Genomic DNA, 25,009 nt, shown 5'->3' with positions numbered 1-25,009 from the left:
GGTATTTCGAGCCCTGTGCGGAATATGCTCTGCGGGCCCCAATGACAATGATCCAATTCAATAGCGTAGCTAGGTATTTTGAAAGGGGAGCGGTGGTTTGACGGTCGGCGGGCGTTGCCTGATGGTGTGTTTGCCAAAGGCGACACCTAGCGGTGGGGGGTCTGGGGGGACCTACCCCAGAAATTTTTGAACAATTACTTTGAATTTGGGGCATTCTGAGAGCATGTTTAACAAAACTTTGGGTATGAATATTACTGTAAAATGGTAGGCTACTGTGCGCTGTCAACAAAATCGAATTTCAACCTATTTCGTCCCCTGAAAGGATCGAGAGAAATTTTGAATTGTTTGCGGCAACTCCGATCAGCGACTTCGGCTCTGTTGTTTTTTTTTTCTTGATCTTTTCAGGGTACGAAGTAGGTTGTGTCTCTGTTTTCTTGTTGCTAATTCTTTTGTTGAATTTTTCCATTGGAAATGACAAAAATTACTGCATTTTCTGAGTAAATTGCGGGGCCCCTAATTTGCGGGCCCTGTACGATCGCGCGGTTTGCACACCCCAAAGACCGGCACTGCTTACCGGTACAGAAGCGCAATCTATTTCCTTGTCGCATAGAGACCTTTATGAAATTATGTGCAAGGAAAAAATTAGCATTGCCTTTCCTAATGTGGAAGCAATATTAAGACTGTTTCTAAGCTTAATGGTCACTAGCCTAACTGCTCAGGAAAGAGATCTTTCTCAAGGCTCAAAAGCATCAAAAAGAAACTGAGATCGACAATGTTTCAAGAAAGGTTGTTCGTACTGAGCATTCTGCGCATTGAGAGTGACAAACTTAAACAGATAAATTTTGATGAACTTTTGCATGATTTTGCTTTGACGAAAGTAGGGGGACGAAAGCTAGAAAAAAAGTTTGGTAGCCTAGTCTTACTCTATTTGATGGCTGTAACTATTTTTTATGTCCTCGTAAATAGACTTTACAATTATTGTAACGGTTGTTTGATCAAAAAAATTAAAATTAAAAGCAAAACTACCTTAACTAAATTTTTATTCTTTTAATTAAAAATTTGAACCCATGAATGTGGAAACTGAAAAGAACGAAGAGTTTAATGCATATTTTTAACATTAAGCAATGACATGTGATGTTGTTTAGAGAGAAATTCTGAGCTCAAAAATAGGGAGGGGCCTCACAAATGGAATAGCCTAGGGCCTCTCGTGGTCTAAATCCGGCCCTGGGTATAGGTCGATCTCGTGTATAAGTCGAACTCGAACCCCTGCTTTTGAGCTGAAAATGGTTGTTTCCTTCTTCCTTGTAGGCCTAACTTAGTCGAATAGCTTATTCCCGACACTACCGTACCATTCGATGGTCCATCTAAGTATTGGCATTAACATACGGTGAGGAAATAAATTTTAAAGCATAGAGTACCAGTAACTTACGCTGCTGGAATACTAGTCACGTTTACAACACTATTCACGGCAATAATAGGTCTTCTTCTAACAGCTAGATTAGACACGCTATTTTCAACAAGTTTCAACTTGTGAGATCAATTATGATTCAACAGAACACATTCTTTTGTTATCAGATGTACGAGAATCGAACAAGAGCTAAATATAGATGGATTTAACCTTTTCTGTTACATTACCAATAATGGTAGGGGTGTTTGTATATACGTCCATTGTTCATTGAAGTGTGTTAAATGTACTAATATTCCCTGTATGATTCCTGATACCGTGTTTATACGGTATATATGTATTAAGTGACAGTACTTTGTGTATGTATTTTTCATGTATATATGACCGTAGTATATCAGAATGATGAAAAAGCACCTTGGTGCTTACAACATCTAATTATTATTATTATTATATTATGATGTAAATATATGTATATTTTCACATGACACAATTCACTTGAAAGACTAGCTTTTTAGGTTCAGACTGGTGTGTGTCTCACTAGTATTATGACTTCTGAAAGAAATGCATCTCGTTATGATCAACTGGAAAGTTTAAGAAATGAAGCCGACCAATTGAGGAATAAGCTTCAAGAGGAACGGAAGAATTTAAATGATGCTGATTGTAAGTGGAGTGTAGCAAATGGACATGTTTATTGTCTAAACCAGTGATTTTCAACCGGTGTTCCGCAAAAAAAATCAAAATCACAATCTGAGCTTCTTGTTTGTCTTCTGCAATTTCTGCCTGAATATCAACTTTGTGAACATCCAAACAGACCACGATATCGCACTGACAAAAACTAAAAGTAAACAAATTTTTGTTGTATTGTTTATTTTAATGCATAAAGTGTTTGTGACTCAAAAAAAGTTGTCTGGTTTAAACTTTGAGTAGAATGTTGCACATGCTCGAGGCTGCGGGTTTTCGTCTGACTCCCTTCAGGATTCAGGAGCTCATGTCAGAATAAAATAAACCTAAATATGGTGAAGTATCTATAGTAGAAAAAAAGGGAAATGTAAATTGTATCATACATATATAAAACTTCTTTGTTAATTTGAATTCTTTTGATTAGCCAAATTTACATTTCGCTTTTCTTTTACTATAAATACTTCACTACAGGCCTCGAAATTCGTTTTTGTTAACGGCGGACAAACGTGTCCTGTCTGAGCAGCTATCTCGGCGAACAAATTAAGTCTCACGGCGGACACACCAGTTTTAGCGTCAATCGTCATGCTTAATCACTTTGTCTTGATAATTCTTCGTCATTTGAAAGCTATATATAGCTACGGTTTAGAAGGCTTTTTAAAACTTCGGCAAAGTCACTGACTCTGAAAAGCTTTCATCAAAACAAAGACGTGCTCTTGAAGAGTCAAAGCGCCGCGTAGCTGCTTAATACGCCGCATAACTGATTAACTTCCACCGAAAGAGGTCGTGTGGCTTCTTGCGTCACAATGCTCTGGGCACGAGTCGGAGAACTTCTACACTAACGCTACTATTTTCTTCTGTGCAAAGTTTCACTAGGCTTTTCTCTTTAGGTTTATTTTTGCGTGTCATGTGAGCGAAAGTGAATTTTTCCTGGGCTCTTACTGAAATACCAAAACAAAACAAATTTTGCGGCATCTTGCTGTAATAGCCTACTCGTATAATCTAGTTTTGTAACAAACCTTTCCTTATCAATATTACTCTGAGATCAAAGCCAGACATTGTGACGTGAGAGTTGAATTAAGTTGCGCGTGATTAGTGTAAAAATGTCACCAATGGTTGAAGCAATGTAAAAATCGAAAGTTTTTTTGCTTGAATGGAAGTTAAGAGATACAGTATTCACATTTTCTAGATGTGCGCTAGAATGCGCGGAAATTATATATTTGCAACAATTGTTTGTGCTATGCAATGACGATTTGTATCGCTATTTCTCGGCGGACAAATATGACCGATCTAGATGGTACTTCCCGCGGACATCACATGCTGTGACGGCGGACATGACCGCCGTGAATTTCGAGGCCTGCACTACATTTAAGTGTATTTTATTCTGACAATAGCTCCTGAAGAGAGTCGGACGAAAACCTGCAGCTTCAAGCTATGTGCAAAATCCTACTTGCAATTTTCAAGTTTTGTATCTCCAATCAACTATTGTCCACACATGTGGAATCTCAAAGCAATGGATCTTGTAACCACATTCTTGTTGTATTTGCAGTGTTTGGAGTCGGAAAGAAAGTTGATTCTGTCGCTCAGCTGCAAGTACGATGTCGCCGTATACTGAAAGGACACACTAGCAAAGTTTTGGACATTGACTGGTCTACTGACAAGCGGAAGATTGTTAGCTCATCACAAGTAGGTACTACACAAGTTTTGATGCATTGCTCAAGTCACCATATCAAATACATGTGAAGCTGATCTATTACTACAGTTCAAGAAATAATTTAAGAGCCTGGATACACCATTTTTGTGTAATTGCGTGGTATATAATTGATAGGTCGCCTACTTTATTAGTGAAACCGATTTTCAATCCCATTTCCAAATTACTTATTTAAATTTGCAACTGCAGTTGTTGAGCTTGCTTTGGTAGTTATTGCTGGGTGGTGAATGGTAAATATGGGATACAACTAAATTGATTGAAACTTGAAAGAAAACTGCAATTAACTTGATTGGGGTGTAGCTCAAGTTTGTTCAATTAGGATTAGCACATTTACATAAACAAGTTTTATTTTTGAAAAAATGATTTAATTTTCAGGATGGCATGGTTCTATTGTTTGATGCCTTCACTGCTACTAAGGTAATTATTGTGAAACTTATTTGGCTATAAAGTCTTGATTGTAAAATTTGTTTTTCAAAACCAATGTCAATGTTTTTTCTTGCTACAAATCATTCTGTACAGCAGCTGCTTTTTTACATAACAACCACTAACCAGCTTAGTTCATTCCAGCAGCAATCAACATCTTCGATCCTGCCACGGTGAAAATATAACATTAAAATTAAAGTCAGTAGGGATGGCGTGATGTATTGAATGTTGACAGCCATCTGAACTGTGCATATGTTTACGTTCATTGTTGAAGCATTCGTTTTAAGTTAGAAGTGTGACTGTGCAGTGTGCAGCATGAAAACTTGGTCCGAAACGCTGACCACACCTGGAACTGACATTGTAGCTCTAACTTCTATTTACTAAAAACAACTCAACTGCTCCAAAGATGTTAAATCCTAAGTTCCAGCTGGTTGGCCACTGACTTTTAAGTACATCAAGATGTACCCTAAACCCACAAGCTGGCTGTAGCTGCTTGGTCACATCAGTCCTGTTGAGAGATGTGCTGAAATTGGTTTTCTTAGAAACTGTATGCAAACGGTATAGCAGGTACACTAGTACCGTCTTCTACTGTATTTGACTGCTATATTGTATATGGATCGCAAGGTTTCTAATATGAGTTTTGTGAAACAACATTGCTCTGAGTGTCAACACAGGCAAGAAAGGTTTTATGCATGCACTGTGTGTTGCCAGTTGCCACGCAACGTGTCTAAACTGATGCTAGTGTTTCTTTGTTCTTCAGGAAAATCTAATTACCTTACCAACAACATGGGTGAATGCATGCGCGTATGCTCCGTCTGGGGCTTACATTGCTTGTGGGTGAGTTGTACAATTTATGGTTTCTTATTAACACTTAAACACATCTTCATTTTGTGAATGTGGTTGCCAAACATCCAATCATCCATATTACAGCTTTCAGGAACAATAGCCATGACATTGCTCTATCAAGATACCATGCAGTCTATTTTCTTGCCAGACTTAGCAGTTGCAAGTTTAACATTTGCTAGTGAAAGTAAGAAAGCCAGTAATTGTGTTGATGTTTAAGCAGTATAAAATACATCACAGTACACAGACTTGAGTCCGACATTTAGCCGCGAGAAACCGGACGTGAACCAACTTACTGTAGATGCCAGACCTCAACTAGGAAGTGTGCCAGTCCTCAAAAGGCAGTGACGAAACTAGAAGCTATTTCAATGGAATTGTGCGACGAAATTTTGCCATTGTTTTGCCGGTACCATCACTTCACTATTGCTGTATGGTCCTAGCTACTATGGTCTGCAATGTCTACTGTGGCAATATCGTTCTTGTGTTTCTGGGGCGGAGAGTCTATTTTTTACCACCTCAGGTTGATGATGTTTCCCGCTGTTGCGATATAAACCAAACTTACAACACAACTTGGCTTTAATCAACATTCGTGCTAAACAAACAAAAAGAAGGTTAACTAACTGTATACCTAAATGTAGTTTTGCACAGTTTTATCCTCCTCATTTTGCCAGTCCAACTGCAAATAATGAAATCAGTAGCAAAACGAGAGTACAAAGCTAGGAAAACGAGCAATTACCAAGGGCACACAAGATTAATTGAGCAGTTGAATAAGGTAGACTACACTACAGTACAGACATGGACTTCTAAACAGTAGCACCTGGACTGGACACGCAGTGGCCAACATGTGGCCAAACAGTTAGTACAACAGTTGGCCAACAGTGGGCCAACAGGGTTAGTTACTTGGCTGTTGGCCCACTGTTGGCCAACCGTTGTACCAACTGTTTGGCCTCATGTTGGTCACTGCGTGTCCAGTCCATGTGCTACTATTTAGAAGTCCATGGTACAGACAAGCAATCATTACACCGGGACTGCAGTGGAAGCGTACCAGAGAGCAGCCAGCTGTCTTTGGTTTCATCTTTCAAGACACGCAAGTTTTCCACTCCATTAGGTGACTTGACTATGCTGCAGTCATTCATGATGTGGTCTGCGGTATATTCCTCAGCACCACATTCACAAGAGAGGATGCCATTCCCCATTGATGCATGGTTGAGCAGAAAGCCCGACGCCCGTTACAGGGTTGGTTGATTTAAATCATTTAAACACTAAAAACCAAAAAAATTAATTAAAAAAATCAAATGATTTTTTTATTTGCTAAAATAAAAATAAATACATCAACAAACGTTTCACTGCTTCTCTGTAATACAAAAGCTATATTTAAATACTTGAGGCTATAGGCTATGCATGCTTTGAAAGGCAACTTAGTTTACTTGGCAGTTCACAAACAGTGTTGTTCACTAAACATAGTTTTTGAGCGAGTTTTTTTCCACTTTTGGTCTGGTTCAATCAGAAGTTCGACATCGATTGGGCAGTGCAAAAGCTGGCGAGCTTGTATTTATGTACAAACTTCTCAATGCAAAATAAACTACAATTTTGTGTCATCTGAACTTTTATTGTTTTGGTATGGTACGTCGGTAACATATATTACACAGTTAAACTTTCTTTGCAAAAAGTCTGGTTGTAGGCTATGGATCAGTTGAGCAAAAAAGAAAAGTGATGTTTGCTCAAACGTAAGGAAAGATCTTAGTGTAGTGAGATGACAGTCTGAGACGTACCTCAATCTCGATATGCACATTATGATTTAGTATAAAGCAACATATCACACCTACTTAAAAATATGTGCAATGGACAGGCTAGCCTACAATATGATAATAAAAATGATTAAACACTTGCACTGCACTTGCAAAGCAAAGCCTTTCAATCAATCAAGGGGTTAAAAATAATTCTACAATCTTACTAAAATGATCTCTTCCCCCATGTAGACTCGAAGCTTTTTTATCTAAAAAAAAATCTGATTTAAATCCAAAAAATCCAATTTTTTTGATTTTTTTAAAAAAATCATAATTTTTTCCAACCCTGCGCCTGTATGAAAACGATCGAGGCTCATTACCACGTTCAGGTGCCCCTACTACAGTAATGGTCTACCAAAGCAACGACACAGTGTAGCACACGTAAGACATAATAGCGACTGTCAGTGTCATAAAGAAGCGCAAGCGGTGAAAACGCTCGACAATATCATTTGTTCATGCCTGTGACAAGGTAGCTTCTATAGCTATTTTAAACAACTTCGTTACAACTCCAAACAAATGAGTTTCTTCCAATTATTGTGTCTCCATTATTTCTGATCTTGATATTGTCACATAAGCTTCCTGAGCTATCTGACTGAGAAAGTTATTAACTTGCAACATGTACTTGGTTGATACAAAATAGCTATGTGGTGAGTTGATGTGATTTACATCTGTCTTTCGGGCATGGTTTGCTGAAATTTGATGTTGATTTAAAATCCCTACCAAGCACATTAAATCTGTGTGTTGTTTTGTGCAGAGGTTTGGACAACAAGTGCTCAGTGTTCCCAATATCTTCCTGCACTTCTATGAGCTCTGGTCACTCCGGTGTAGGCTCAAAGCAGCCTGGCTCGAGCTCGTCAGATCTGACGTCAAGCAACATCATGCAACAGCGCAAGGTGGTGGCGATGCACACCAGTTATATTTCGTCATGTACCTTCACCCATTCGGATCATCAGGTGGGGATCTCAAAGTATGCTTGTGAGCTATTTTATGCGTATATACTCTGGCAGCCTGTAGTTTGACTGTTGTTTAGAATACGAGCCATGTCGTCGTTTGGAAGGCCATGTCATAATTTGATCTACACTCCCGATTATACATTTTAAGTTTTGTTTGAATTTCGATCAAAGGTTATCAAGTTCGAATGTAAAATAAGCGTTTTTAGTTTTGGCCTGGTTGTATTAGAGGTGCGAACTGCAAACAAGGTATCTACATGAGCTATTGCGCGCATCCGTAAGTTTAGTTTTGCACTTGAATCGTTGCCTCGTTTTCAGATATTAACCTCATCCGGCGACAGCACGTGTGTCTTGTGGGATGTGGAGAGCAGCTCGTTGCTCCAGAGCTTCCATGGACACCAATCTGATGTTATGGATGCGGCGTTGAACCCGTGTGAAACTGGAAATCTCTTCGTTTCAGGGGTGAGTCTAGTGCTTCCCAGAGGCGTTAATATGGGTTCTGGGGAGACTAATCTGGAGAGACTTTGTTTGTTGCTCCTGTAAAACTTTACATTTTAGCACGGATATATAATTAGAGAGATAAAAGCACAAAGAGTGGTAGTCCAATAGAGATGGCTTGCATGCCCTGTAGAACTGTGGTACCTTGTCATTGCTCTGCATATTCACTGTACAATGTACATATGACAAGCACGTGCTGAGAAATAAACTTGTACTCCGACGTTGGTGCAAAGTGCTTATGTTTGCATTGCTATCCGATGTTTAATGTGTTTCTCGACCTCGCAAAATTGACAAGTTTATCGATTTCCCTGAAACTATTTCACAAGACGGGATTATCTGAAGTATCTCATCCCACGGATGAGTTATGAACGTCCTGGCTTGACCACATGACGTCATAAAAGCGTTGTACTAACCGATTTTCTTCTCATTCTTTCCAGGGCTGTGACAAGACGGCGTGCGCCTGGGACATGCGAACCACCAAATGCGTCCACTCATTTCAAACCCACGAATCAGACATCAACGCCGTCAGGTCAGTGATGGGCCGTTGCAAGTATGTGTGTCGGTCACTACCACAGACTGGCATCTAATCCATGCACTGCTTAAAGTCTTATATACCACCAATTCCAATTGCCAAGCAAAATTGTTCCTTTTTACATTGGTTTTGCGTCAGCAAAGGTTGAATCAGCGTAAACAAGACTAATTTTGCGAGATTGGAGTTTATTCTTTTCTCACATCTGTGACGTCAATCGTGTCGTCTTTCACGCGATTGTTATGTGCTAATTGTTTATAGTCACCACACGAGCTTTATAATGTACGATGTCGGTTTGAACAAACGTCACATATACTCTGGTGAAGTAGAATATTCAACAGCTGTAAATCGTTTTGCCACAGTTTGGAATTTATTCTGATGTTTGATGTATTGTTTTAGGTGGTTCCCCACTGGTGAGGCATTTGCGACGGGTTCAGACGACGGGACTGTGAGTGTTGCCAGTTGTTTTGCTCTACTTGTGCTGTGAAGAAGCACCAGTAGAGCAAAACACGCTGAGATACCGTAATGTATTATGTTGTTTTCTTAAACTGAGTGCAGATGACCAGAATGTCAAGACGTTTGTAGATGTTTATGCGATTGATAATTATCCTCACTCTTTATTGTGAGTTTTTTCTAACCACGCCCTGAAGCGTAACCATGGCAACTTGTACGCAGATACGTATGTACGACCTCCGTGCCGACCGAGAGGTGGCCTGCTACAGGAGGGACAGTGTCTTGTTCGGTGCCAACTCTTTAGACTTCTCAGTCAGTGGTGAGTTGTCGCAGCAAAGGCGTGGCTGCTTGGTTGATCATTAATCTATCATCTTGCAACACAAAATCGATATTGAATACCTTCGGTTGCAATCAACCAGCGTTTTAAGTGTGCATTGTGCTGCAAGATAAGATGTTTGTAGCTTTCTGCCATGTCGCACTATTTTACGGCAAGAGTAACTTGCAACTGACTTTCAACCACAGTTTCGACCCACGAGGCACCGAAGCATCATTTTGTTGCACCATATCAGTGTGGTCGATTTATTTCTTTAATAAATCGTTGATTGTTTGAAAAAATATAATTTATATTGCGTTAAATATGGTGCATTGATGTGTGGTAGTAATATTCTCCTGAGCGTTCAATTCAGTTGACCGAGTTGTGGAGCAAGATTAGATTCTGAGGAGCTTTTGCAGCAAGACATTTAGTATTATTGTGATTTGACAACAGGCCGGCTCATCTTCGGCGCGTATAATGACTATCTCGTACACGTGTGGGACACGATCAAAGGGGACAAGGTCACCGCTTTATTTGGGCATGAAAACCGAGTCAGTTGTTTAAAGATGTCGCCTGATGGCACCGCGTTTTGCACAGGGAGCTGGGACGCCACCTTGCGGGTGAGTGAGATGCATTCTTTTTGCCGCAAAAGTTTGACTATAAGTTTTGAGCTTATGTAGGCCATTAAACTACCTGTGGAATGTGATGCAGCGTTTGCAGTTGTACTTTAATGTGCCACTTCTACCTGGCAAGATATTATTATTGCTCATTAGAATCTGCTGGCAGGCCTACCACGTGCTAATGAATTGCCACATATCGTGGGTCATGTGGTTCCACTGAACGTACTCGATTGATCCGCGGCATTCTCTACAACGGATCTGCTTCTATTCGGTGAGTCCGATTCGGTGAGAGCCTTTTTGGTGAGAGCCCTATTCGGTGATTTTTTTGAAATTTTTTTTGAAAATTATCGGGTAGCCTACCGTAGCCTAATTATCATTGCCGCTTTTACATCGTTGTAACGTCGCTAAACGTTGAAATAAGACCCTAATCCCTAACCCGTAATCCTTAACCCCTACCCTAACCTTAACCCCTAACCACTAGCCCCTATTCCCTAACCCTTAACCCTATAACGGCAATGATAATTAGGCTACGGTACCCAATAATTTCAAAAAAAAATCACCGAATAGGGCTCTCACCGAAAAAGGCTCTCACCGAATAGGGAACTCACCGAATCGGACTCACCGAAACGGGCCATTCCGCTCTACAACATACCCTGACCAGTACCCATACAATGAGGTTTCTTGAGGCTGTCCCACGAAATGTTATGATGGAATCGACTCAGGATAATGTACTTGGCTCGGGCTGACACTTTCCGCCTTGTCAAGCGCTAAGCAAGATGGATACAACGCTTTATTGTGAGAACAAATATTATTATCACTTTTCTAGGTGTGGGCTTGAACTGGTTCGACGCCCGTACAATGCAGAAGCAACGTCGCGAAACATTACTTCAATGCACGTCGCAGCTATGACGTTTTTCGTTCCCATGAAACGTTAGATAAGATTCCAGCATCGCTGCCTACCAACCTCCCGCAGAGCAAACAAGCCTTCGCGTTGTGCATGTTTCAATTATACCCTCAGCTTAGCCCATCCATCTTGCCATGTCTAGTGTTTATTTATTGTTTATCATTTATGACGTCTAAATGCCGTATATCATCATCATTAACATTTATTTTACTTATGTCGAGTTGTTTTTCCGAAGCATTTTTTGTAATTTTTTTTTTTTACCAAATCACTCTCATTTGTATTTTACGTTTGTCCGATGCTGAAGCAAAACTCCGGCTGAGATCTGTTTTCAGTTGGACCGATACTGCTCGTTCATTTACGTCAAAGATGGTGGCCATGGGCCAGTAGCAAAGGTTTTTAACTCCACGTATTTTGTGATTGTGACGTTACAAGAGTTTTTGTTGTTTGTATTTCTTGTTGATCAAACTTTAATTTCGATCCTTGCTCGGTTGTGCCGTTCCAGTGCTCCACAACCTAAGTGCCGTGGCACCAGGCTAGATGTGCCGCACAAAATTAAACTTAACACACTTTTTTCAGTCACAGTTCTGATACCTAATATTGTTACTGAGCTGTACACTTTTAGTTTGACTTGTTTCTGTTGCAACTGAAAGCGTCTTTCTAATATAAATAATTATAAAGTGTTGTAGTATTCTAGATAATTATTATATGGTTGCTCCACTAGTTATAAAAGTTGGTGAGCGTACTTTAAGTGGTAGCAGGCAGGGTTGGAAGTCGTTAGTCAAAAAGCAATGACTATTTCACTATTCAATGGTGCCCAAAAAAGCAATGACTTTCCGCTATCGATACTTAAAAAAGCAATGAATAGCAATTATTAAAAATATTGTTTTTGCGTATTAAACGATCAGTGATGCCAGGTTGTTTTTTTGAAAACAAGCAAGGGAATCTAAAAAACAAGCCCAAAACAGGCAAATCAACACAAACCCAAGTCCAATAATTTGCAACCAATACCAATTAGCATAAAGCACGCAGTTTAGCAGTTCAAAATTTTCAATACAACCTTTGCAGTCCATACATCACGTTTATTTCAAGAATGACATTTGTTTACTCCATTCCAAGCAATAATTATCTTGAAAAGAAGGGATGCAATGTTGACTACAATAAAAACCTCGCAATTTCAGCGTCAAAAACAAGTTAAAAAAAGTTTGACTGGTCAAAAAACAAGCCCAAAAACAAGCAAACCCGCAAACTTAAAAAAAAATGCGCAAACTCGAAAAAAAAACAAGCTCAAACTTGCGGGAAAACCGCAAGGTTGGCAACACTGTTAATGACTCTGGCATGGTTTTTCCGAACTGTATTGCCGCAAAATTTTTCTTAACCTTTTAAAGTTCGAAAACCGGAAGGGGACTAGGTGGGATACTCGGATAGTTATCCGAAAACTAAATCTCGTAAATTCGTTTCGACGACGAAGTAAGTGAACAATTAAAAATGATTCAGCAGTTCTAAATATCGATTAGTGAAAAACGAATAATGATTTCGTTGCTTGCATAAAAAAGCAGTGAATAACGCGCATTCGATATTTATTTTTAAAAAGAATGGGTATAAGCATTCGATATTCAGAAAGCAATGAACAACGCTATCGAATGTGACAACTAGTCGTTACTTCCAACCCTGGTAGCAGGTTACGGAGCACTTTGCTGACGTCGTGCTGCTGAATGGTTGCCGGCCAAGCAAGGCTGGTGTCACTCTCACCTTAAGATCAGGCATCTTTTCTATGAAGCCATTGTAAGTTCGAAGCGTATATAGTTTGTCTCGTAGTCAATCAATGAAGACTATTGTGAGATTTTCTGTGTCGTCTTTCACTTATCTCTTTGTTGGATCGTTTAGAACAGGGCTTTTCAAACTTCATTGTGCGACGTCATTTCAGAAAATAATTTTCTATGCAACCCCTTTGTGGGCAGTTTACATTTAAACTACCCACTGTAGGCCAAGTTGTTTGGCACCCGAAATTACGATTTGCAATCCCGTTTTGGGTCACGACCCATAGTTTGCGAAGCCCTGGTTTAGAAGATCATCTATCAATCGCAACCTCGGTTCGCTGATGTGCAGACGTACAGTACATCAGCATATATTGCATGAAATGTCTTGTTTTTGAAAAGATTTTATTGTCGTCTGCAACATGTTTGTGAAATGAAATTCAACCTCACTGTGTATTTCGTTAGCGCCCAAAACTTTTGCAACCATTCATTTAGGCCACGTCTTCGGTGGTGGAGCCCACGTAATCAGTTCGCTTCACGTCACTGCTACGTCATAAGCTGGGAGGTCAATGCTGCCTTCAGCTGTGTGCAACCAACCATATTTTATGCCACGTGCACGCTGACAGGAAGTTGGTCAATTGTGTCGATGGCCGCGCCGAACGGTGTGCATGAGCTGCGCGAACTGGATGACGAATCAATACTGTGGCTGCTTGACACTTGCTCAAATATGTAGACCGAGTCAGCGCCACTGCTCAAAGGTGATAAAAGGCGGAGTCCTCGATGTTTCAACTGGCAAAGAAAAGGTTTACAAGACGCCAACGCCATCTTGATAACTGCTGCTTTGCATGAGAACAATTGGATCCTTCTGTTTGAGCCTCTGGGAGCGAGGGATCTATCCTTTTAGCACCCTACAGTGACGATGTTCCCTGGACTGTACCGAAAAAGCTTCTGAAGGGCAGCCCATTGGTATCATCGTCCAAGATAGGCAGATCACTCAATTGTGCATGAGAACATTTTTCTAAATTGAAACCTTCCATGCTTTGATCAACTATTTGATCACAATTCTTCGTTTACATGGGGTGTTCACGGATGTTCAGTGTTCCACCAACGTACTTGTTGCCCTTGTGACCCGCATGGATTGCCTACGCTTGCACCTGCCATAGTTCATGGGGTTCAGGTAAATGAAGTCCACCAACCCCGCAACAGATCTTTCATATTTGTATCCACCGGCTGTTTTCAGATTAGAATCTCTGCATTTTGCATACGCTATCTTGTTAGCTTGTGTTAATGTACTGCCCTTATGACTCACAATATGCTATTGTTGATAACAATCCGAAACAGCAAAATTTATCATTTTTGCATTGGTGACATGTCTGCAAATGTAAAAACCCAATGTAATGCGACAAATTTTGCTGTCTAGGGTATGTATATGATGCTGAAGTTACCTTTATGCTGTAGCCTACACCTACATGTGATGTAAAGAAAACAGTCTTGCAGCATGATGAGGCAAAGGGCCAGGTTTGTCTGATATTTGACGGAAGTTGTTGAATTGTGATGGTTTTGTTGCATGACGAATGATGTTTCATGCCTGGTAATCCCAGGTCAAATTTGTTTTTGCATACATAGGTCTATTTTTGTTCGCTGTGAGATAAGAAACTTTAAAATGCAAGCGAAGATTGTGACGTGCAATTATTAATGCTGGATTTATTGTTTCACCGTAATCAATAAGAAAACTTCAAACGGAGTGATTCTAAGTGAAGCGCCCATGTTGGAATACTGGCGAATGCAACTTGTTGGTCATGTTGCGGTGCTTTGGTGGCAGTCACTTACCATGCAAAAGCAAAGCGTGCTCTCTGTGCGTCCAAGTTGTTGGAACGTTATTATTCGCTCCTGGTAATGCACTTAGATAAGCGGTCGCCTTTGCGAACGAAAAACGGAAAGTTCAACTCTCAGTTAGTGCTTTGAGAAAGTTGGACTGCTTTTCACTCAACAGCACCTAGTGGGCAGAATAATTTACAGAAAACTTTGCTTGTTGGCGGAGGCTGCATTCGTGGCTCAAAACCTCTGCAAGGATATTTCTTCATCGAAGCCTCGAAGTATGCGAAACTGCCAGAAATAACTTCAGAGGCTTTGTTAGTCCGAGGATGAAGATTAAAACCCCACCCCTCCAAAAAAACGCCACATTAATGTGAAGTAACAGCTACCTCCAAAAACTGGCTTGCTTACAAATACTCAGGTGGACCACAACGATTCTTGGGCACCTGTCACTGACTGGTGTCAAACAAACTTTTTGTCTGATGTTTACTTCTATTGTAATAAAGACGTTTAGACAAATGTGAACAAATAATTTTTCATAACGTTACGAATCGCAAGCACTTCAACATTTGGTGTAAACAAATTTTCCAACGACTTTTCCATTGTCCAAATCTACATTCTGCAAATTTTAAAACAGGTTTGAATTAGGTTACATTTTGTAACACTGGCCTAGGTTAAATAATGTAATAAAATAGAACTTTACGGACGTTTAAGGAATCATTAAGTCTTCGAGAAGCCTATACCGTACTGTAAATAAAACAATATTTGTAAACAAAACGTTATAATTCAATTGCGAGCCTACACAAAAAGATTAGAAAGTTGTGGTTCAAACAAAGTAGGCCATACGCACTCACAAACGAACAGAATGTGAGTGGATGCACAGTTTAAATATAACTTTATAATGTAAAATGTGCGACAAACCTATATACCATTTAATCTCATTCAACATTGCAATTAAGTTTGGTAACCATGTGTAGCCTACTTATACATTTTTCTTCACGCGCAAAGAAATAAGCAAGATATAGCGACCATGGAGTTAAGCTGAGAAAGCCATCGAAAGGTTCATCTAGAACTAGATCTTTTATAATTATCGACGTTGTTAGATCAATCGCGTTCGTGGTAGTTCAATGTTAGTCCGGTTGTCCTCATTACCGAGGGTGGCCGTGGTGGTTTAAACTTGATGCCACCCAGTACCCACGTGAGAGTGCGTCACGAATTATAGTACGAAATGTTTTGATGAAGACATAAAAATGTATCAAGATATTGTTAAATTTACAACAGAACTAAAGTACTTTAAATTTACTCTTAGACAAGGAGGTAACTTATAAGTTAGCCCAATAATAAATAACTCACATCCTCAAACTGGTTTTCACTAATAAGTTCTCGCACAGCAACAAGATGGACTCCTTTATGGTCGTATTCCACTTTGTATTTGTTAGTTCCAATAGAAACCGGGGTGATCTATAGAAGTACGTTCTTATTGGTCGTTATTGGTATTTTATTTTAGATCGCTTACCTAAGTGACAGTGGCAATCCGCTTTCTACAGGTCTACTCTAGACCCATCAACACAATTCCAAATGGATAAAACTTCACAAACCCAGCTAGTCACACATGCAAAGAAATCAACCTTGAAAAAGTTAAAGTGGCCTTTGTGTTAACATTTGGAACAAATACGTCTCCATGTCCAAGTTAAATTTACTCGTTGTTTAAGTTTAAAAACAATTCTTACATCAACAGTTGAATCATCCATCGTAGTAATCTGGCACTTCTGGCCCATTTTGAACGAGTGTTTGATTACTTTCGGGCCAACGGTTCGAATCTCCTCCACACTGTCTCCGTTTTGCGTGATCTCGTAGAATGTATCGACGCTTTTTAAAGCTTCGAGTCTCTCCTTTGAAACTCCTGCGATAAACGCAACAAAAGAGAATAAGAATTATATTTGCAGAAGCCGAAAGAAATGATGATGATGAAAAAAATGAGAAAATACCAAAGCAATTACTTCACACAAGATACAATCTAAACACAATAGTCTTACATATAAAAGACAAGACTAGGCCAAATGATAAATTCTTGTCATACAAGCTTGATGTACCAATTTTCAACTTGCCGTTCTGCTTGGCGTCAAATAGAAAAACATTAAACTTATGTCACAGGCAGCACTGAATGATTAGTTGTTAGAATATTTTTCGTAGGATTAAAAAAGCTTTTTTGCGAGCTTAGGCTAATGGTTTCAATCCTGTTTTTAAATTTTTTTGGCAGTTTCACATACATCAGGAGGATTTGAACTAGTGACGCAGGTCTGATCAACGAGATTGACTGAGTAAACTGTGAAGTATCCGTGAGTGAGTTCATCCACTAGATACCGCTGAATAAGAGCAGCCCTTCACATTGCTGCTCCAAAACACATCCCGACAGTGGAACCAGCGTTTTCATCCTGCCCTTTTCTCTTACTTGCTTTTTTAACCGGGAGTTGAGACTCCGCATACTATTGATTGCATATAGGCTACTCATAGTATATGATAGTATCAATCAAAGGTTATTTGCCAGAAATGATACACGTAGGCCTATAATGGATTGGATATAGTAACGATAAAGTATGTAATATTTAAATGGAATAAGCCTAAAATATGTGCATGCTTAGTAGAGTTATAGGCCTACTCTTACAACGTATGGTGTTGTTATATCAAAAACTAATTTTCGTTCTCAACCACTTAATTGCTCTTGTCTACTTTTGAGTTATGTTTCAGTGATGTCTTTATCTTGTTGTAAATACATTGTGAATACGTCACAAATCTTCAAGCAACCTTTATAGGCTATCCAACAGGTTTTGTTTGTAATAAACCATACGTTATGATATTCTTACCCATGTGCGTCATTAGTGCCATCCCATTGACGGCATCAGTCCGCTTCCACTTCCCGTTGAATGCCATATTTTTAATATAAAGACACACTGTACGACAAAATGTTTCTGTTTTTAAAAATACGATATTAATCGTTTGGTGTAACCACAAAATTATTCTGATGAGGAGGTGATATATTTACAACTGCAATTATGAGCTAACTTTCGCATTTATAAATTGTTATCATGAAAATCTTTTAAAGTAACCTTTGATTGATTGATCTCGGGGATCATTATTTTCGTACTGAAATGCCTTTTCAAATTTTTTTTTGTACTTGTAGACTAGAGGCTTTGAATCACTGACGTGAGCGTCTGCTGGTCACAGAGATTAGCAAAGTGACGTTTATGTGTCATTATTTTATCCACTGGATGTCGCTGAAAGCTTTGCTCAAGCGAACATCCCAAGAATTCAACTCGCTTGATTTTGCTATTTTTGTTCATAAATTTGAGCACTGATCCAATCCAAGTGACATGACTGGGCTACACCTTCTGTTTAGACTACACGCTGTTTGAATTTTCTGTGCTAATTTCTAAGTTTTGATGTAGAACTTGAAGAAACTTTGTCTGTGTGGTTTCATGATCCTATTCTTCAAATTCACATTAGTAGGCTAGTAATTCCTTAGCAATTCACGATTATATGTAGAGTGTAGTGTCAAGCGAGTGCTGCGACAAATCAGCAAACTTATTGTAGGCTTAATAATAAAAATAAATAACTCTCTTATCACGCAAAATTTACACAAGTTGGTTTTTTAGTTTGAACGAACTTTACTTAACATATTATGATTAAATTTATAATTTCAGTGGCCTACAGCTAACTGCAGGAACGATAGCCTTAACCCATACTAGTAGCCTACAACTGAGTGGCGGCGGTTACCGGGTTACATTCGTTGAGGTGTTGCACGTGACATTGAGAGATGAGCAACGACTTGTCACAAGTTATACTTTAACTTTTCAAGAACAAAAAAGATTTTGAGTAATTTTCCGTTAAACTTAATGAATGAACAAACAAGTGTCAAATTTCTGCTAAATCAGGTAACTAAATTAAACAAATCCAATAAGTGTCTAGGTACGGTGGGCTACTTCAAGTTATCAAAATCAGCACTTTCTCATCGAGCTAGTTAATATACAAACAAAGAATTACGAAATAGCCTGAACATTTTTATAACTAGCCTAAAAAAGGCTGTGGCACGAAACATCTTGATCCGCTTTCGGATTTTGCTACATTTCGGATAGGCTACACGAAAACAACCAAACATTTTTATGTTAAAAGCATTTTAGAGTTTTTCTTTAAAATGTTAAGCAAGTAAGAGTTTTCCAAAAAATTTAAGTATGGTAGGGGAAAAAAGTTGCCAGGTGGCATAAAACTCGGACAGAAAACAATGAATCGGCCTAATTTTATATGGCTAGCAAATCATTGGAACATTTATTCAATTCTGTATGTTTAACTTCTTTGCATATCATTGAAGTGCTACATACAGAATTACACAAGAGCAACACAAGTTTGAAAATTTGGTATAGAACCTTAAGTAAGCTACTGCTGAAGTTATTCATAAGCAACTTCTTTAGGGTACTGTCTGTTAGTGAGTTATCACACTAAAAATGAAGCTGGCCGGTTGGATTTGCGAAGGCATGTAACCATGCAACTCGAGTAGAAAACTGACGTGAATACTAACAGGTAACAGCAACCATTGGTGTCACTAGTGTAGCCTACTATTACGGCTTACCAGGTCAACATAAAAAAATGACAGTTGCCTAAAACAAAGCTAACAGTTAGAAAAATAAAGTATCTATTTTTCCAGGCATGTTGCCTTGGTTGCGATCAAACATCATTGTTTCGTAGAAGGTGTTGCCAGAGTTAGGAATGAGGTTAGGGATAGGATTTTTTTTCTCTGCACAGGACTTCCAAATTTTCCAAATCACAAGTTTCCGTCTTTAACGGCTTTACACTTTTGTCAAGTTAGGGCAGAATTCCTTATCTGCTAACACTATTACAGGAAAAATAGCCACTGCCAAGAAAAAATCCACACCGGGTCGAGATTCGGTTTTCACAGTCTTTGTTTCGCATTTTTATAATGCTACTTACAGGGGGGACCGCGTGAAGGTGACTGTCACATTAAATATTGTGCAGTTTCCTCTCCACAGCTAGTCGACTGAAAACCAAACGCTAGGCCTCATCTACCTCATCTCAGCAGCAAAAATGATTGCCACAATGGCGGTTTTAATGGCAACTTCTAAAAATTGACGTTTTTTAAGGGTTTCTCAGGGTAAAATATGGCACGGACTCAACACAATTCAATTTCAATTTATTTTTCATTGCCGGCGCAAACACGTAGAGATCAGTTAAAGTAAACACACGAATTTGGCACCAACAAAAGGAAAAGATGGCAAAACCAAAAGGTTCACAATATGCAAAAACAGTGTTTGGATGTCACTGTTTTTAATTTGCACAGTCACTAAACCTAGAAAACAGATAAAAAATTTAACGGTAAGGCTATAATAGTAATCATGCTGTTGACAAAATCACCCCAAAATTGCAATATTATGAAAAGCTATATGTTTCTCGGCAGCCGATTTGTAGCAAGAATTGACAGCGATAGACACCGTGTTTCGCCCATGAGGCCTTGAGTTGGCCGCGGGGAGCTCCACAATCACCTCTCCTATTAGGAAAAAAGTGGTGCCGACCCTTCATCAACACAATGACTTGTGGTGGAGGAGACAGTGGGAATCCAAACCTGACCAAGGCAAGACGGTCAGTGCCCACTGCCTGTCCGGATTTTCAAATTCCTGGACCCGGCGCCCGGAGCTCCTGGATCACGCGGACCGAGTATTTGCGTACAAAGCTAGATTGAATCTAATGCCACTTGAATCAAAACCAAGCCATGGCCGCCGTTACCTACCTTCTATGTGTCGTGCGTGTGGTAAAGCGGAAGAGACTCTCCCCCACATATTGAATCACTGCCCTACCGTGATGACTGTCATCACGGAACGACACAATTCAGTATTAAGGGAGATCGTGGGGCACGTGCCTGCCGAATGGCAACCCGGGCTTTCCATAGATAGTACGGTTCCACAGCACGTGGAAGCGGGCGGTGCCGATCTGCGTCCTGACATCGTCTTGCAACGCCCTGACGGTGTCACGGTCGTATGTGACGTCACATGTCCGTTCGACAACGGCGCGGATTCTCTTCGAAAAGCCGCCGACAGGAAACACGACAAGTACGGCGAGTTATGTGTCAACATAAAGGAAGACAGGAAGCGCCCTTGCAGGGACGTCCTGTCACTTCCGTTCGTCGTAGGCTCCCTCGGGAGCTATGCCCCGACGAGCTCTCGAGCTCTGACGGCCTTGGGCGTTCCTGCTCGTGGGGTAGCAGAGGTGGCTAGAAAAGTGGCTTCCCTCTCAATCGAAGGATCCTTCCGCGTCTGGAAAGCTTGGAACGCCGGGCTCACTTGTGGAGGGGCTACGTCATAGAAAAGACGACATCAGCGATCAGAAACTTATTCCCTAATAACGTTGCAGTAAGTATCCGAGCGCGCAAGACAGCAAACCGTTTAGACATTATAACCTTATAACAATATTGGCTTAAAATTGATCACCTTATGTCATCACCTTATTTCTATAAACCTGCGCCATTTCTTTTATATGATACTCCAGTCTCTTCAAAAACAATCATTTTAAAGTAAAAAGGAAGGAAATAAAATGTCTAATGTACATTGTGACTTGAAACTGGTTTAATAGCAATTAAGCAATTTCAATCATCACTAGATTCTCTATGTACTAATCAATCAATTGTTTCGAACTGTCATACGCTGCTTTCGCCTTGTAACGCTGTTCTTGCCCGCTCGGATCAACATCGCTCCGCTTTCAATGCATTGATCAACACGATCCCCTGATCAACTCGATGCAGCCTCAAAACTTCTACCCCAATTTTCTATTTTTACCGGAAATGTAGCCTATCAGTGCCTCTGGTTTCGATCGCTAGCCTCCCCGACCCAGCTGGGCGAACCTGCCTCAACGTCTGGCCAGTGCACATCCGTGCTCGCCGAATGAAAGCTTACTCTTCTCCAGTGAGTATTAATTACACTCCCACCTATAGGTGGGACATCTTGCAGTTTGAGCAGTGGAAGCTACACCGTTATGGTTAGCGAAAAAAAAACAAAAAAAAAAAAACAAAAAAAAACACACAACTGGTGGTCGGGAACAATTAAAACTTTGCAAAAATTTACTTAATTCCTAAACAATTAAATATTCCAATATTACAGCTATTTTAGAAAATGGATGTCTAAAAAACATCTTCATGTTTTGGTAGTTAAACCTTGGAAACTGATGAATGGAAGCTCCAAAAAAGCCATTTCCACTATTAACGTTGACCTGTCACCTCGTGAAAGATAAATCGATGTTAAGAATTTTGAAATATAAAGAAGCTGTTACGTCAGAATATCTAAACAGATATCAAGACATTTGCCTTCATTGTGACGTCATTTGGAACCAAGATTCCAGAAAAGGAAAAGATCTTGAATTAAATCGATATCGTTCAATTTTATTTTGGGCTTGAAGCGGCCAGTTATTTTCAGAACCTGTGTGTGAGGTTTTTGTTGTTGAACAATATGATGTCAAGACTGAAGATTTAATCGACTTGTTTCTATACGAAATGAGAACAGCTTGCGCGGTTTTTCTAATTTTATTTAAATTTACAAACTTAAAAATGAGTCTTAAAAGCTATTTGAATGCCAAATTATCTTAGAATTCCTCTTCTGCTTAATCCCATCTAATGCTTAGCCTATACCAAACTTCAATATCCATCTTATCATGAAGATGTGTGTCAGTGTGTAGCCTAGTGTTTGCTGAAGAAAAATAAAAGGTTTAGTTGTGGCAAAAGCAACGTACCGTAATTTAAGAGCAAGTAGAGTGAGGTAGTGGCAAGGGTAGATTTAGCGGTCAAAACCCCCCCACACTGAGCTTGATATCTCAAATACTCTTGTTTCATGCGTTGTATTACTTTATCTTCTTCTTTGTGTACCATGCGTTCATGTATACAGTAATTCTTTCAATTTATCTCGGTATTTAACTGTAAGTCATTAAAAATTGTTGTGGATATAACGTGAAGATGATCGTTATATCAGCTTAACGAACACGTATTATCAGCAGTGGATTCAAACTTAAAAGGCAACAACTTTCTGTGCTACTCAACAGTTAAGAAAATAATGCAACATTTTGAAGCAAGTAGGCTATACGTGACTGTGTTAAGTTGCTCGCCCAACGAGTTAACAATTTAACTGGCCCACCCCAGTGCTCGATGTAGCCTATAAGTATGAGGTGAAATGTGCCTTGTAGAGAGCCTATACCATAGGAAAGGTATGTGACACTTCAGACAAATTTTAAAAATTTATGGAAAGACGGTAGCTTAAGACTATAATAGCCTAACTCCCGGCCTCCCAAACGAGTGTTTTTTGTTCTCGGGTCCTTTGAAAAGATTCTGGACCCTTGGTTGGTATTGAATCTTTATCCTCGGACTGACAAAGCCTTGATAGGTTATTCCTGGTAATTTCGCATACTTGTAGAGGCTCTTGGCACAGGGCCGGTTACCGAGATTGGCAGAGTGAAGTTTTTCGATTGTTGAAGTGTTGTTAGTTGGGAATTATTCCATTCACTAGGTGCCACTAAATGGAGAGCAGTCCTTGGAATGCGTTGCTCAAGCGCACACCCCGAGAGTCGAACCAGCGCCGCGTGATCTTGAGCCGGGAGCGTAAACATTGAGATAACGGGACGGACGACCCTTGCTATAATTGATGGAGGAAGGTTTTGCTTGCCGGCCCTTTTTCCAATGCTACAGTGAAGGTAAAAGTGGGTCCCACACTTGAATCCAAGCATTGGGGGGGGGGGGGGTGAGAAGATAAGTTTCTCATCATACTAGGCCTTCGGCACTAACGAGAGTAGGGTGGCCAGTTCCTTTCTCTCGACTGCCTTTTCTTCAGCGACTATGCCCACCCAATTTATTACATCCTGGATAGAGGTGTGCGGTGTTTTTCAACAACCAGCTTAAGCGGGAGTCGAACCAGTTTCGCATGATTGGAAAGCCAGCGCCTTATCCGTTGTGTTATATCCCACCTCCAATGCCACAGTATAATTTCCAAAAAGAATATTGGTAATTTGTTGGTGACTTCCATGGAAGTCACCTGCCAGCTGTTAATTCATCTTCTAATCGTCTGAGTGAGAGGTGGCGGACTGGCAGGTCACGTAAAGATTTTTATTTGTGAATTGCTGCCTCCAGCTAATGTTGAGTGCCTTTCTTAGAAGTCTCGTGTGGCGGCCATAAAAACAAATTTCAATACCTTTTGTAAGGATCCAAATTTTGGTACCCTAGGTCAAGACGCTTTCAACTGCTGCTTGAAAAAAATCGTATTTTTAAGTGTTTTGTTATGTCTAATTCCTATACCAAATTTCATTTATTAGCTGCTGCCAAAGCCTTTGCTTTCCGACACTTTTCAAGGCTCTCCGTATCAATAGCTCAGTTGGTTAGCAAGTAACTTTGTGAACGAAGAAGCTTCATGATCAAGCGGCGCTGGTTCCACTCTCGGGTTGTGCGCTTCAGCAACGCACGTTAAGGACTGCTCTCCATTCAGCGGCACCTTATGGATGGAATAATTCTCCAGCAACAACACTTCAACAATCGGAGACTTCACTCTGTCAATCTCGGTAACCGGCCCTATGTCAAATACCTCTACCAGTATGCGAAACTATTATGAATAACCTACCTAGGCTTGGTCAGTCCGAGGATAAAGATTAAATAACCAAACCAAACTTGATATCGTTCCACGTAAAATCAATCCAAGATCTTAAGTATTTAAAATCATGACTTGTTTTGATGAGAGTTACTGTTAATTGTCGATGTTGCCATCTTAGTTTTAGAATATAAATTATGTTTTAGTTTTGTTTATTTTCAGTCCAATGCAGCAGATTCTACTGAGAACAAAGCTACTCGGCATCAGTAATGGTGTCAGATAACAAAGTAATGTCATCTGCAAAGTTAGTGATAACTGTTGCAGGATATCTTATTGATGTTTTCTTTTGAATGTGAAATCAAAATGTAGATTTTGTATAATAGCTATCGTCAAGGCATAGTCAAGTATAATAATAAACAAAGATGGTGCTACGTGTTAGTAGCTTATTACACGAATAATATTTCAAAGTTTTGGCTGTAGCCGACAGTGTGCTTTTTCTATAACTGCAGATGGAAGAAAAATGCAGAAAGACTTTGTAAATAAGGGAAGCAAACGTTTTCTTCCATATTAAAATATTGCTTCATTGGAACACTTCGCCTGTTTGGAATCTCATCTTCCATTCATCATGTTCGATAACTGAGCTTGCTCATTAAGAAGGGAGGGTTGACGCATCAAGGCAGCCACCAATTTTATCGATTTTGGTTGC

At 39.8% G+C, this 25,009-nt stretch overlaps 2 protein-coding genes across 2 annotated transcripts; one reads left to right on the top strand and one right to left on the bottom strand.

The window, feature by feature from the left end:
* Positions 1-1,940: 1,940 nt before the first annotated feature.
* LOC145775417 (guanine nucleotide-binding protein subunit beta-5a-like) lies at positions 1,941-14,626 on the top strand. The gene is made up of 11 exons (XM_082586710.1): positions 1,941-2,065; positions 3,633-3,769; positions 4,170-4,211; positions 4,978-5,054; positions 7,602-7,800; positions 8,116-8,259; positions 8,733-8,824; positions 9,224-9,272; positions 9,500-9,596; positions 10,044-10,210; positions 11,037-14,626. The coding sequence occupies exons 1-11, from the start codon at positions 1,951-1,953 to the stop codon at positions 11,046-11,048; spliced, it is 1,131 nt and encodes a 376-aa protein (XP_082442836.1). The 5' UTR covers positions 1,941-1,950; the 3' UTR covers positions 11,049-14,626.
* Positions 14,627-15,141: 515 nt separating this feature from the next.
* Positions 15,142-17,685, bottom strand: LOC145775925 (fatty acid-binding protein, liver-like). The gene is made up of 4 exons (XM_082587335.1): positions 17,548-17,685; positions 16,414-16,586; positions 16,037-16,144; positions 15,142-15,302 (listed from the first exon to the last, which is right to left on the bottom strand). Exons 1-4 carry the CDS (start codon positions 17,612-17,614, stop codon positions 15,246-15,248), a joined length of 405 nt encoding a protein of 134 aa, XP_082443461.1. The 5' UTR covers positions 17,615-17,685; the 3' UTR covers positions 15,142-15,245.
* Positions 17,686-25,009: the final 7,324 nt, after the last annotated feature.

This window comes from Aplidium turbinatum, chromosome 8 (assembly GCF_918807975.1).
Source record: "Aplidium turbinatum chromosome 8, kaAplTurb1.1, whole genome shotgun sequence".
In the NCBI taxonomy this organism is placed as follows: domain Eukaryota; kingdom Metazoa; phylum Chordata; class Ascidiacea; order Aplousobranchia; family Polyclinidae; genus Aplidium; species Aplidium turbinatum.
This window is presented reverse-complemented; position numbering and strand designations above follow the sequence as displayed.